Source organism: Pseudopodoces humilis, chromosome 1, assembly GCF_049639895.1.
Source record: "Pseudopodoces humilis isolate 2021_Gansu_Grassland_sample_001 chromosome 1, ASM4963989v1, whole genome shotgun sequence".
In the NCBI taxonomy this organism is placed as follows: domain Eukaryota; kingdom Metazoa; phylum Chordata; class Aves; order Passeriformes; family Paridae; genus Pseudopodoces; species Pseudopodoces humilis.
The window spans coordinates 141590023-141603054 of record NC_142200.1 but is presented as its reverse complement, the minus strand read 5'-3'; the positions used below and the strand labels follow the sequence as shown (position 1 = coordinate 141603054).

Below are 13032 nucleotides of genomic sequence, written 5' to 3'. Positions count from 1 at the left end.
CATCACTAATAATGACACTGACTATGTCTCTGGGTCTAAAGGGCTCCGCAGAACTAACCATCCGATACTCCACGCTACATTTGAAGAGATAATATTGTTCCTGTTGAAGGTTATTCTGCTGCCAAGTCAACTTGCAGGGAGGATGGGATAGGAGAGGTGGTAGGTGGCTTCTTCATTTTCGCTGGCATCTTTACTATTGAATTACAATGGATGCTACATTATTGAAAAGCAGTGATATTAAAAGAAAGGATTTTCAATATCTGTATTATAGCAAACTCCTGATTCAACTGATAGCTCTGAGCCAGGCAGTTACTGTCTTTAGAAATGTTTAGTAAACACTGGATTGTTTACATAGAGTACATTTCTGCGTTCATCTATATCACATTAACTGTAGATGTTAGAAGGATTGAATTTCATAATTCCTGGAATACTTGAAAGCAAATAATCTTGAATCAGGAGCAACAGGTATGAACCCAGGAGCCAGAGCCATGGTACAAGACCATCTCCAACATCTTTGTCCAAGGCCATCTCCAACATCAAATACAGTGTAGGGCACTCTCCTCTTGCAAGCAAGATGGGATTTTCATACACTTATTGATTCCACAACCAAGAATTGGGAATGCTTTTGCTGGGATTTTTAGGTTGATATGGTATTTGATATGATAGGCTTTGGAATGATAAACTCAAAGCTAACAATGGAAATCACTCTTATCTCTCTTACATGAAAACACACTTAGGTATTTTCAAATTTTCATGTAAAAGTCTAGGTAAGCCATGATTTCTCCGTTGCTGTTGAACACTCCCTGGTGGCTCACAGCATTCAGGTGTTTAAAACCAGTGTCATTAGATTTTGTTGGAGAGTAACACCACACTGCAGAGAGAAGCATTACCAGTGAAAAAAGTACAGGACTTTGCTTAAAGTGAAGACAAAAAGTTTGTGAAAGGTAACTGCCACTGTCTCTAGCTGTTCCAGAATGAACATACTCTACTTTTCCTACCTAACTATCTGAAGTAACTGTGAAACCCATGTCTAGTGCAATTCTTACCAATGAGGGAAATTATTCAAATGATCTCATGGCCTGACTTAGGTTGATACTCAAATTCCAATGCTCTCTGCCCAAGTTAGATGCATGTAGCAGAAAATGTGAGCAGCCCATGGCAGAGACAGACCTAAGTACATACCTTTCTGAATCAGAGCCAGAACATTTTAGGCCTGGAGAAATCCAAATAGTAGCAATAGACAAACTTTTCAAAACAAAAGCAAGGGAATAGTTTTGGTGAGCTTGGATTGGTTGGAGCTCTGCCTCCTGAAATGGCATATTCACTTTTTTCTTAAAGACAAGGTTGTCTGTCTCACAGTGTAAGGCCGTATCTCACACTGTGGAAACAAAAGCTCTGGGGCCTCATGCTGTCTGAAGAGGAATTTGACCAACATGCTCATAACTGAACATGCTTCAGTACATTGAATCTGAGTTGGGAATGTGTCCTTCCAGACTGCTGCAGTGGTTGCAATCAGTGTATTGGGGACCATCAGCTCCCTCTGCAGACTCTGGGAGGTGTGTGCTGCCCTGAGCCTGTGCCTGTGTCCCTAATGAGATCCACAGGAATCATGTGCTCCTGCTACAGGTACAGTCTGGATTCAAAAGTACATGTGGCTGGTGATAATCTGCCTTGATCCCATGGCAAAGTGGGGATGGCACATTTAAAGATCAGGGACAAGCACAAGCTTGTAACATCATGAAAGGCAGACAGGTTTAAGCAGTGAACAGGGAATGATTATTCAGTGTTTCATGCAATCACAGCACTAGAGACAGCAGGCTTGAAGCTATAAAAGGGTGCACTTTTTGACAACACCCTAAATCACTCCTTGTTCCTGGCTGTTACTGAGATCAGAAGTATCAGTGGGCTCCAGTGGACTAGACAGTCCTGTTGATGTCTAAGAAATATGATGAATCAGGAGCAAGCCCTAGCAGAGTAAACTTTTGCTAGGTGCTAGAAGGATATTCCAAGGGGAGGATCCCCATTTAAATGTCCTTTTTCTCAAAGCATCACTAACAAATGCTGAAGACCATGTACAGAGCTAGGATTCTATTTCTAATCCTCTGTGACATTCCTAACATTCTTAGGTACAACTGCCTTCTGAGTATGAATAGGGTGGTCCTTTCCTTGCATGTTCAAGATTAGACCTTCATCAGAGACAGATGATTACTTTACCCACAGTTCCATTCCAGAGGTGCAAAGTGCCTTGGATAGTTTTTTCTATTGCTCATATACCCCAAGAATCACATCTGTATGCTAATAATCACCTGTTGAAAATGCAGGTGCAGTTAAATTGCATGGCTCCCTTTGTAAAGAAGGCCTAAGGGAATGTGAAACAGGATTTGTATCCAGTTCAGCTGGTGGAACTCTGCCCATTGATACAGCACAGTCGGGGAAGCAGTGCTCTCACAGGATGCTCAGTGAGCAGAAAACTACAGGGAAAAGCAACCTACTTCTCTACCTTGCCAGTATTCTCCTGGGCTCCTGTTAAATTGTTAGCACAGGAGAAGGTTTTTCCACTTGTTCAGAGCAGATCTCTGAAGCTCTTTAAAATGTGGAATTACTCCAGAGGTACATGTGTGCTATAGGCTTTAGTGGGATTTAGGCCACTATACTGCAAGTGAACACAGAATGATGGATGATTTTAAATTAATTCATATTAAAAAAAAAAAAAAAAAGATTTAAAGATTCTAATAGTAACACCTAAAATGTTTTCTCTGTACCACGAAATAAATAGCTGCCTTTTCACTGGAGCATATGTTTGACCAAAGGGAGGACTGGGTAGGATGACCCTGAAAACAGTGACATTTGCTGTTTCTCTTTCAGAAAACATAGCTCACCCTGCCCATGTGAGCTGTTTTACAGCCCAGGCAGGCAGGCAGGAAGCTGTCTTGGTGTTACAGCAGCAATAAGAAAATGGTGTTACAGTGTTTGGCTTGTACAAACTTCCTACATTACCTAAAAATAACTAAGTAGCACATTTGGGAACTATTACGCAGGAGGTGCCTGCACAAGCTCATCGTGTGCATAATATGTTTCCTCTGTGTGTGTGTATACTTCTCGTATGTCTTCCTGAAAATACAGCTTTCCTGGGAGCAATTCTGAAGGATTTTCAGGATTTTTTTGGCCTTTGCTAAGATCTGTAATTGCCTGTCTTTGCTGTGCAGCAGAATAGTGTGATGTCCATGTGATGCTCAGCAGCAGAAAATAGCAGGATAGAAAATCTTCACTTCTTCAGCAGCTCTTCCCTTGGTGATGCACCACGACCAAACCAAGGCAGATCAGCAACAACAAGGGAAAAACACCAAATTCCTCCCACTAAGTGGCTCTAATAGGGCAACATGGCAGCATGTGTGTGGCTGGAAAAGAAACCAATCTGGTAGGTGATACCAAAACTGTTCATTTGGTTCAGAGCACGAACAACTCAACACCATCCATATTTATTTTTTTAAAGATTCAAGTTGGTTACAGTAATCAGGCAGTATAATACACAATAATTTCTTCTAGGTGACAAATGGGTTTACTGAGAGTTATTCCTATCTGCCACTCTCAGACTTCTTGGTGTTTGTAAGACTTCTCAACTCCTTCAAATCCAGCAGGACTTCCCTCCAGCTCTACAGTCATGGGCTCAGAGAGTTGGTTGAGGTGTAAGGGCTCAAGAGAATGCTAATTAGCCAAGAGTGCTCAATTTTTAGGTTATACCTGGTTTATTTAAGCCTGGTTAATCAATTCTCAATTTGATGGCTCTGTGCAGGTCCAGGAACTGGACCTGATGATCCTTGAGGGTCCCTTCTGTGATTTTACATAAGGACTTGCCAAGAGTTGCAAAAACACCTCCTTTCCACAATTGCTCATCCACTATGGAGATTTTATTTTTTAACTTTATTGTTCATCTATAGAAAAAAGAGACTGCTTACTTAAGTTGTCTTCATCCTCCATGGTGGTTGGGCCAGGACTCAGGTACTTGAAGGGTGCTATGAAGGTTGACAGTATGCTTAGTTTTTCTAGAAGAAAACAGAAGAAAAGATACATAAAAAATCAGTACTATATGAATGCATTCACATCTACTTCACACCTTTTCTCAGGTCAAAACATATTGTTAAATCTGTTTGGTTTTAGAACCGAAGGAATGGTCTGAAGTTGTGTCAGTGAAGATTTAGGTTGGATATTAGAAAAATGTTCTTTCCCCAGAGGGTGTCTGGGCACTGACCCAGGACAGTGGTCACAGCACCAGCCTGATGGAGTTAAAGAAGTGTTTGGATGGTGCTCTCAGGCACACAGTGTGACTCTTGGGGATGGTGCTTTGCAGGGCTGGGAGCTGGACTCAATGATCCTTGTGGATCCCTTCCAGCTCAGCACATTCTGTGATTCTGTGACTCTACAGTACCACCACAGTTTACTGAATCTTGATGCATTTATTACACCTGGCACATGCAAACACCAAATACACATTCCTCCTGGTCTTTGCCCCCATGTAGTGTTTCTTGACTGTGCTTCCCAGCAATGGTGCCCAAGCACGGCAGAGTAGGGGATGCTTGAGCTGGTCCAGCTGGGAATGGGGTAGGCAGTCAGCCCTGGGAGAGGGGACATGAGACTGCTCTGATGGATGAGACCATTGACTTTGCTTCTTTCCTCTCCCTAATGGAGACTGAACCAGAATTCTTAGAGGAAACTCAGTGGTGGATGGCACAAAAGACCACCTTGGCTTGTAATTCTATAAGTTTTTGATATGATTTTTGGAAAACTCTTATGGTGTGCCCAGAAAGCTATTGTTCACACAATGAGAACTCTATTTGAACTCCCTCTTGTGTGTTCATATTAAGTGCTTTTAATGGTGGTTTCTGTTTATCCTGCAGATAGTGTATGGCAGAGACATTTACTTCCAGTGCCATGATCAGACTCTGCATTAGAGACATGGGAAAATTCATCAAAATGAGAACTAACTTATACTAGGTCAATACTTGGCTCAGGATTTATCTACAGAGAAAAGTTGAAGTTAACGCAAACACTAGAAACAGATATATATTTAAGTGCTTTATTTCCTTTGATAACTATTTTTTTTAGCTGAACATTTATTTTGTTTAGGCTGAATTCCTTCTGATACACTTCTGACTTTATTGAGGACCAACAATAACAGAGTGTCTACTTGACAAGAAACAGAAACACAACCGACAAAGGTGATCCGCAGCTTTGAAGAACTTTGTTGCTTTCCTGAAGTACTTCTTTGCTTAGAAAGCCTCAGCTGTGTCTAAGGAAGTAAGTTACTGAGGCTCACCTATTTCCTCAGTGAAAACACTCTGCATCCTGCACATTGTGAACAATGTTGGCCTCTCATCCTGTGGCAGAAGCATCAAAATCAGACCAAGAATTTATTCTTTGAAGTGACACACAAAAAAATATTTCCATGGGAAATTTCTTTGTCATTGAGAAAATATTTCTCTGAGTTTCCTCAAACTACATGTCTGCTAAAGTATCACTGGTCTAGAAGGTATTCCAGCTGTAGAGCTCTTAAACTTTTTCAGCAGCACATCTGTTAGCTTTTTGGCCTGGTTCTTTCTGCATTTGCAAAGAATCCTTGCTCTTGTTAAAGATTGTTATCAGAACCCATCAAAAATGAGTGCATATGTTTGCCCTTGGCTGGGTAACATTACAGCTCAACTCTATTACGCGAATTCACTGTAAAGCCGACTGCTCTTTGTTAAGTAAATACAATAACCAGAATAAAAGATTGCCTGAAGAAAACCTTTTTCCGTCCAGAAACCTTTCAGCCCAGACTAATATATAATTAGAGCACAAATTAGCCTCCTTCAATTGCAATTTCATTACGGGATTGCAGTGATATCAGGAACCAAAAGAATGAAGCTATTTATGAACGCTATAGCCAGAAGATTTTCCTAAGTGAAAATCCTTTGACACTCTTTTGCTAAGGCATTGCTCACTGAGGAATGTGGTGTCTCTGTATGACATCTCACAGTGTGTGAGACTGTGGGGTTGTGATCATGATAAAGGCTGGTATTCACTCCTGACTTTCTCAACTGGTTTCTTTGATTGAAGTGAAAAGAGCGTAGGCTTTTGGGACCTAATCCAAAGGCTGCACTTGGTAAGGGAAACGCTTCAGATGATAGACATAGGATCAGGGCAGCCCTTGGCTGTAGTACCAGCAGTGACTGTTGTGTCTGGGTACTGAGATCCTAAAGTGTGTGTACTCCACCTGTGCCTGACTGCTGACAGCTGCAGACCTTCAGGATTAACCCTCAAGACACTGATGTCACGCACAAACCTAAACCTTCTTTGCTGAGAAAATATTCTTGCTTCTCATAGGGAGTTAACCCATTAACCAAGCAATATGGAAGTGCTTTCTTGCTGCAGTGGCTAATGCTTGCTCCTGACACCAATCAAAATGCAAATCCATTTAGTTTTATACTATACTATTGTTAGGTAAAGGGATATTTTATGATTTAATTTTGTGTAATAGATAGGTGAAATTTACAATGTGGATTTAAAATTAATCAATTTTATTTTTATGTTGTCTTAAGGGACACTTTTACCATCTTAAGCTTTTGTTGGTACAGTTTTCCACCTGTCCCCAAAGCCTTTGCTGGTGACTTCACTTTGTGTGGCAGAGAAACAAGATGTAAAATTTACTGCATGCTTAGAGAGAAGCAATGTATGGGTTTGTGTTAACCAAACACAGGCAGGTCCTAATAACAGGATATAGTTCTATCAATACCAATGATAAAGATTATAATTGAATATGTCAATCCATTGACTAAGCAAGGGAACATTAAGTGCCTGTCTGGGAGGAGGAGAAGGGCAAGGTTTTGGGTAAGCTCTGTAAAAAGAGAAAAGCTGTAGTATACATGCTGTACAGATGAATTATTGACCCAGTGAAGGAGGAAAAGATAAATGACAATTATTAAGTGAAGGTGCTTAGCTTCAGAGGGAAATAGTCAGGTTAGGTTTAAAATGATTGGTATTATTGTGCACTTCCATCTTTTGCATGTTATTGCATGTTGCTGTACAGACCATGAGGCACTTCAGCTTTATTACTAATGGTGAAATTCAGTGTTAATTGTCAAGATTAGGAGAGTTGTGTATTCACATTTTATGGTCCCTGTGTAGGTTAATGCCCATCATAATTAGCCTTGTTTCCAGCAGTTTGATGAAATCTTATGAATACGAATAAAGAACAAGGTTGGATTTGAAAAAATCATAGAGAGAAATACCACTAAAGCCTCCTTCTTTCACTCTCTTTTCCTTCCATGACTTTGCTCTGTATCTGTCTGAGGAAGTTATTTTTCAAGGTTAGGAGAGAGGGTTTAAGTGGAAAAAAAAAAGACATTTTAAAAATTCTTTTCTGCAGAAATGCAGAATATATAAGCCTATGTTTATGAGAAGTAATACATGAAGGTATTATTGCTGGCATTACAGTTGTACCCAAAGCCTCTGGTGCCATGAAGAAGAGATTTCATAAGGGCCTACATGGACACAAAGAAAGCTTTATTTACATTGGAAATTGAGTGACAAAGAGCAGGTATAGTGGAATTTATCTCTAGCTGCCCTGGAACACTATCACAAGATGATAGCATCATATTTTGTAGTGCATTCACTATAAAAATAGTCTTCCAAGTGGAAATCTGCTCCAGTACTCTGAGCACAAAAATCATAATTTCTTCTGAAGAGAAGCCTATAATAGGAAGGAAACCTCACTCTTCTCTTTTGGGATGGAAAAAAATTTCAGTTCACTCTTCCAAGAATGTGTTTTCCAGCAACAGAAAATAGTTAACATAGAATCATTAACAGTGTTTTTACAGTAGCCATAAAAATAATTTAAATAAAAAACCCCATGGAACAAGATATGTGTTGCATGAAATACAGAAAATGCTTAAGAACAAATAATTCAGCAAAGCCTGGCACATAAGGCAGGCAAGTTTACACTTAAACCTGTTGTTTTGGTTTTTTTTTGTGAAGTTGCTCTTGCCCTGGGGATGCAGGCAGAAGACTGGTCACAGGTCCCGTAAATACACCTTTATTGTGAAGACAAGAATGCACATATACAGCTATAAACACATTCGTGCCCTTCATACCTATCAGTATTTGAAGGGCACCAGACAATACTGCTTGATCATCAACTCTGTGGAAGATCTTTCACTCTCAATCACCCGAATAAAAGCAATGGGAACAGCAGGAGCTCAACACTTTTAAAAATCAGCCCTTATACATGCTGGACAAATTGTTTAGCTTTGAGAAGAGCAGACTGAGTGGGGTCATAACAGCAGCCTGAAAGCACATAAAAAGCTGCTGCATGGAAGAAAGGAGCAAACTGTGTTCCATGTGCATTAACACAACTAGAAGTAATGGACTTAAATTGCACCAAGGAAAATTCACTTTAGACATTAAAAAAACCTTCCTAACAGTAGGGATAGTGCAGTGCTAGAATAGCTTGTCTGGTGGGAAGGTGCAGAAGGGCTGTAGGGAGCTGGAATCTGCAGGGGGTTGCACTTTATATATATAGAAAGGGCCCATCCTTTATACCCTCCCATCTCTACAGACTCCAGCAGAAAAACTTGAGACCTGACCCTGAGATTCTGCAGCAGGTTCTAGCTCTAACTTGGAAAAGTGAGTAGTATTTGCTGGTATTTGCTATCTCTGAGCAGAAGTTTGTGGCGTGCTCTTTTGCTTGGCGGCTAATGAGCATGATTAATAATTGTTTTTTGAAAATGCAACTTTCAAACACAAGAAGGATTAGACAGATGGATACTAGTGGTTTGCCAGATCAGCGTTAACAATGATTTACTGAATTAGGTTCATTCTCATATTCAAATTGATTACCATAAGCTACTTTACTTGTCAGAGGTTTCTTCAATAGTACTCTTTTAAAAACAAAATGTGGACATTATAAACCAGTCCTAAGTAATTAATTTGGTTTGTGTGGAATATGAAATTACTCTGCAAGGGACAAATATGATGCAATTGTGTAAACTCAGCTGCAAAACATCTTAAAAACCCCTTATTTTTTATTTCTCTAAAGCAGTATTTGCAGCTACTTGAATAGTTACATTTTTACAGTTGTGTTTAGCATTGATTTACTTTGAAAGGGAGGGGGGGATACGGGGAAAAGAGAGCCTGCACATCAGGAGACGACTCTTTATCTTCCTTCCTGAGTCTTTGTCAGTTCAGTCTTGAGCTGTCACTGACTGGCAGGATGAAGAGATTCTTAATGCAAAAGAAAAATATGTCAGATTCATGGGAAAAATGACAATGTTTTTTAACCACAGCGCTTATTGGGAAGGCTCACAGCCTTCTAAATTATGGCTTGTATGGCCACCATGCTGCATAATTTAAGTTAAGCAGCCAGTCTCTAGGTAGGGATTTACTGCAGTGTCAGAATCAGCCCTTACAGCTGAGTTTGAGAACCAGCTGTTGAATCAAAAGTTTCTGAGTGTGCATGGCTTAGCAGCCTCGCCCAAGTGCTTTTTGCTTCACAAGCAAGTGGGCAGGCTCTGTGTGATGCTTTTGTATCCACACTGACAAAGCTGTGCTGGGGTCCCCATGAATTACCACCACAGTTCCACTGGGGCTGGGAGGGTCTCTGCCCATCCCCTCCAGCCATATTTAAATTGGAAGTGTGGCTGTCCTAAACACCTTCAGGGGGCTGATGTTTCTGCAGACACAGCAGCAGCTTTGGCTGCTGCAGGAGCTCCAGTTTGGTGCCTTGCATGGGGCAAGTTCGATCCTGCATATTGGCACATACCCATTCCTGCTTGGTTTGTGTTTTCTTCTCTCAGTCCTACACTGTGAGGGCTCCTACACTCCTAAATTGTCATCTGCTGACGTTATGGACCCTTAAGAGCCAGCAGCCAATGCAACTGGAACAGCTCACCTGGCTGAGCAGTCCAAGGGGGAAAAAGAGCCTTTGAACTGGAGAATATGAAAGGGTTAAAATATGTGGGACTGTTCCTGTCTGCAGCTGTGATGCTTGGCACACCTGAGAGCTTGCCCTTTGAGGTGGACAGTTACTAAAGGCCTGCTTTTTATAATTGGTTTTCAATCCAGAGCATTTGCTGTGATATCCCACCATGGCCCTTGTTAAGGAAAGCCTTCCTTGGAGGTAACAGAGAAATATACAGAGAGAAAAACCTTCTGGTTGAATATAATTTTTGACTGGAACAATTTTCTTAAAAACAGGGACAAATTGAGATTAAGGAATGTATGTTTTTAAAAGAAAAAAAAAGATGCATTCAGCATTACTGTTTTTGTTCTCTGCTTCAGCAAGGATCTGAAATGAAGGTATAAAATATCAGAGCACATTGTTTTTAGTCTGATAACTAAAGAGAAGACAAAACCAAGGAACATTTTGGTAGTCAGCATTTCAGGCAAAGGTTTCCAGCTGCTCAAAGCAGGTTGTGCCTTGAGTTAGAAGTCAGAGGTGTGAACCCAGAGCCATGAAATCTTCCTCTGAAGCAGAGCAACAAGCTGTTCGGTACGATGCAGACCCATCGGTACGATACTGTGCCCAGGCGCAGAAGCACCTGCTGCCAAGTGCAGGGGTCTTCTCTAAATAGATCTGCTTGCTGCCTGTATAATTTTTTTAATGTAGTTGGAGCAGAGTATATCTTTTTGCCCTATTCTTGTTCAGTGCTTAGCAAAATGGGATCTGTGTCCAAGACAAGAGCTCTGAAATGCAATTATAGTAAGTAGCAATAACATTTTATGTTATTATGATACTGCAGAGAACATTGAATGTGAAACATGGGTTAGCTCAGGGCCCTGGCAGCTGGACTAATCCTCTGTGCATCCTGTCCCAGCTGTCTGCTGACCCAGAACTGCTACCGTGGAAAGCTTTTGGGGAAGTTGTGTGAAATGTTTTACCAGGGCCAATCCAACACCTAACAGGCAGTGGCAGGTCCATGCCCTGTGCTCTGGCCCCTCTGCAGCCCTGCATCCCACCAGTGCCTCTACACACAGCTGCAGTCATTTACTCTGAAGCCAAAGTGACTTCTGGCTTATCACTTAGGAAACAGAAAAACCCTGTGCATGTGATTTGTATGGATTCCTTCAATATGGTCTGAGGGACACGGGGATATGTTTAATTGATCACATCATGCATTAGGATATAATTTCTTTCTACAATGGCATGTCCTGCAGCTCTCCTGCATTTCTGGAAAAGAGATAGTGGGGTTTAGCTGCAGATTTATCACATGAATCCAAATAGGCACTTGCATAGACAAATATCAGGGACTGTACTTCAGTGTTCCGTACCAGCCCACTCCAAGATCCTTCACCATGAAAGATCTCTACAGAATGAAATATGTTGTGAAATATTAGTTTCTTATAAATTCCAGTAAAGAGAAAGGTAAGTAAAACACATGGTGGTTGATGGATTTTTTATAAGAAAAGCAATGTATCTGTGTTTTGTTCTCTGTTAGATTCCTTGGAAATCAATTTGAAATCTAGTTCAGCCTAGTAAAATTAGATCTAAAACTATTTAATTTTGTTGCAAGTGTGTTTCTCTCTCCTGATGCCTTGCTTGAGGACAAGATAAAAACTCTTAAATTATTATCAGTTTATGTGCATCTGTCTGCCTGTGGAGTGTACTATATTATGTATTTCTAAGTGATCTGGCTGTGGCTTGGAGACGGCAGTTTAAAATCTTAGCAAGCTTCTTAATCTATTTGAACATTTATTTTGGAAACATTTTTTATTTTGCATTCTATAAAAGCCTATGACAGGTTTTTATTTCCTCTTTTTTTTAATCTTATTTTTTGGGATGTCATTCCTTTAGAAAACAGGAGAAACAGAGAGAAAGTAATAGCATGAAACCCACCAGCTCCCAACGTGTGCTGAACTGAGATGCAAGAAGACCACAAAAATAGCCAGTGGATTTATTAAGCATACAATAAATCAGTGTGATTAACTATGACTACTTTATTGTATGCCAAACAGTATTGTCAAAGAGAAAAAAAAAAAGTCTTCAGTCATATGGGTCAATTTGGCCTAGGGTGAATGGGTTAGTTTCTCATCATTCTGTGTCTATGTACAAATCTGCACTACTTAAGGAGACTTTGCTAAATTGGAACAGAGAACTATATGAAAAATCTTGACTTGGGTCAAGAGAGGTTTGCCTATCACTAATTTAAACATGTCAACTAAATTATGATTATGTATCATATATTCATGTTATAAAACATGAGTGGTCTAACCTGAAGTAAGAGTAGCACAGTTAGTAAAGGCATTTAAAAGGATGCCTGCAGCCAGTGGAGCTGAGGGCTGGGGAGCAAAGCAGCTGCCTTTGCAGGTAGTACAGACTAAGGTTCAGCACTGTGCATGCAGAATGACAAGGAGGGTACAAAGCTTTGTGCTGCACTATCTGATTTTGAAGGGTTTTGTCACACTCTGAAACCACCAGTCCACTCAGGTAGATAAATTCTAAGGTGGGGCTGAGCTGTTAACACCAAGTTTCAGTTTTCCAAACTCTGTCTCCAAGCTGAGCCATTATCTGCTGTAAGAAAGGCTAAACAACCCTAGGAGGGATTGATCTCATTGGCATGGACACCTACAAATAAATGCCAACGAGAGAAATGCAATAAAGCCCTCCCAGCAGCTGCCTATTGATTTTACCTGGGACCTGGACTATTGATTTAGGCTAAAAGACTTGTAGATGTCCAAAGTTAGGAGATATGATTTCTACTCTACCTTTCTGGGAAATCCTGACCTGTGTTCTGGTGGGTGTTACCACTGCCTGTGGCTGGATTACAAGGTGCAGATGGGGATGTCCTGCTTCCCTGAACAATGCAGCCTCTGCAAGAAGGACCTTCCTTTGACATGTTTTCTTGATAATTTCAGTCCTTGATCTACCATAGGTTTGGGTAATGAACTGAATGGTATGTTACTGAAAGGAGGATCAAAACTCCTTTTTGCTCCTTTAGAGCTCCCACTTAAGGCACTCAAAGACCTGCAAACACCATGGAGAAACTGTAAATATATTTGTGT

At 40.6% G+C, this 13032-nt stretch overlaps 1 protein-coding gene across 1 annotated transcript in view; it reads right to left on the bottom strand.

Annotated features, from left to right (window-relative positions):
* Window positions 1–13032, bottom strand: part of ADARB2 (adenosine deaminase RNA specific B2 (inactive)) — a 301583-nt gene that overhangs the window by 103268 nt on the left and 185283 nt on the right. Inside the window, exon 2 of the mRNA XM_005528513.2 lies at window positions 3957–4043. Coding sequence (XP_005528570.2) covers window positions 3957–4043 — 87 coding nt within the window. The remainder of the gene's footprint in view (window positions 1–3956; window positions 4044–13032) is intronic.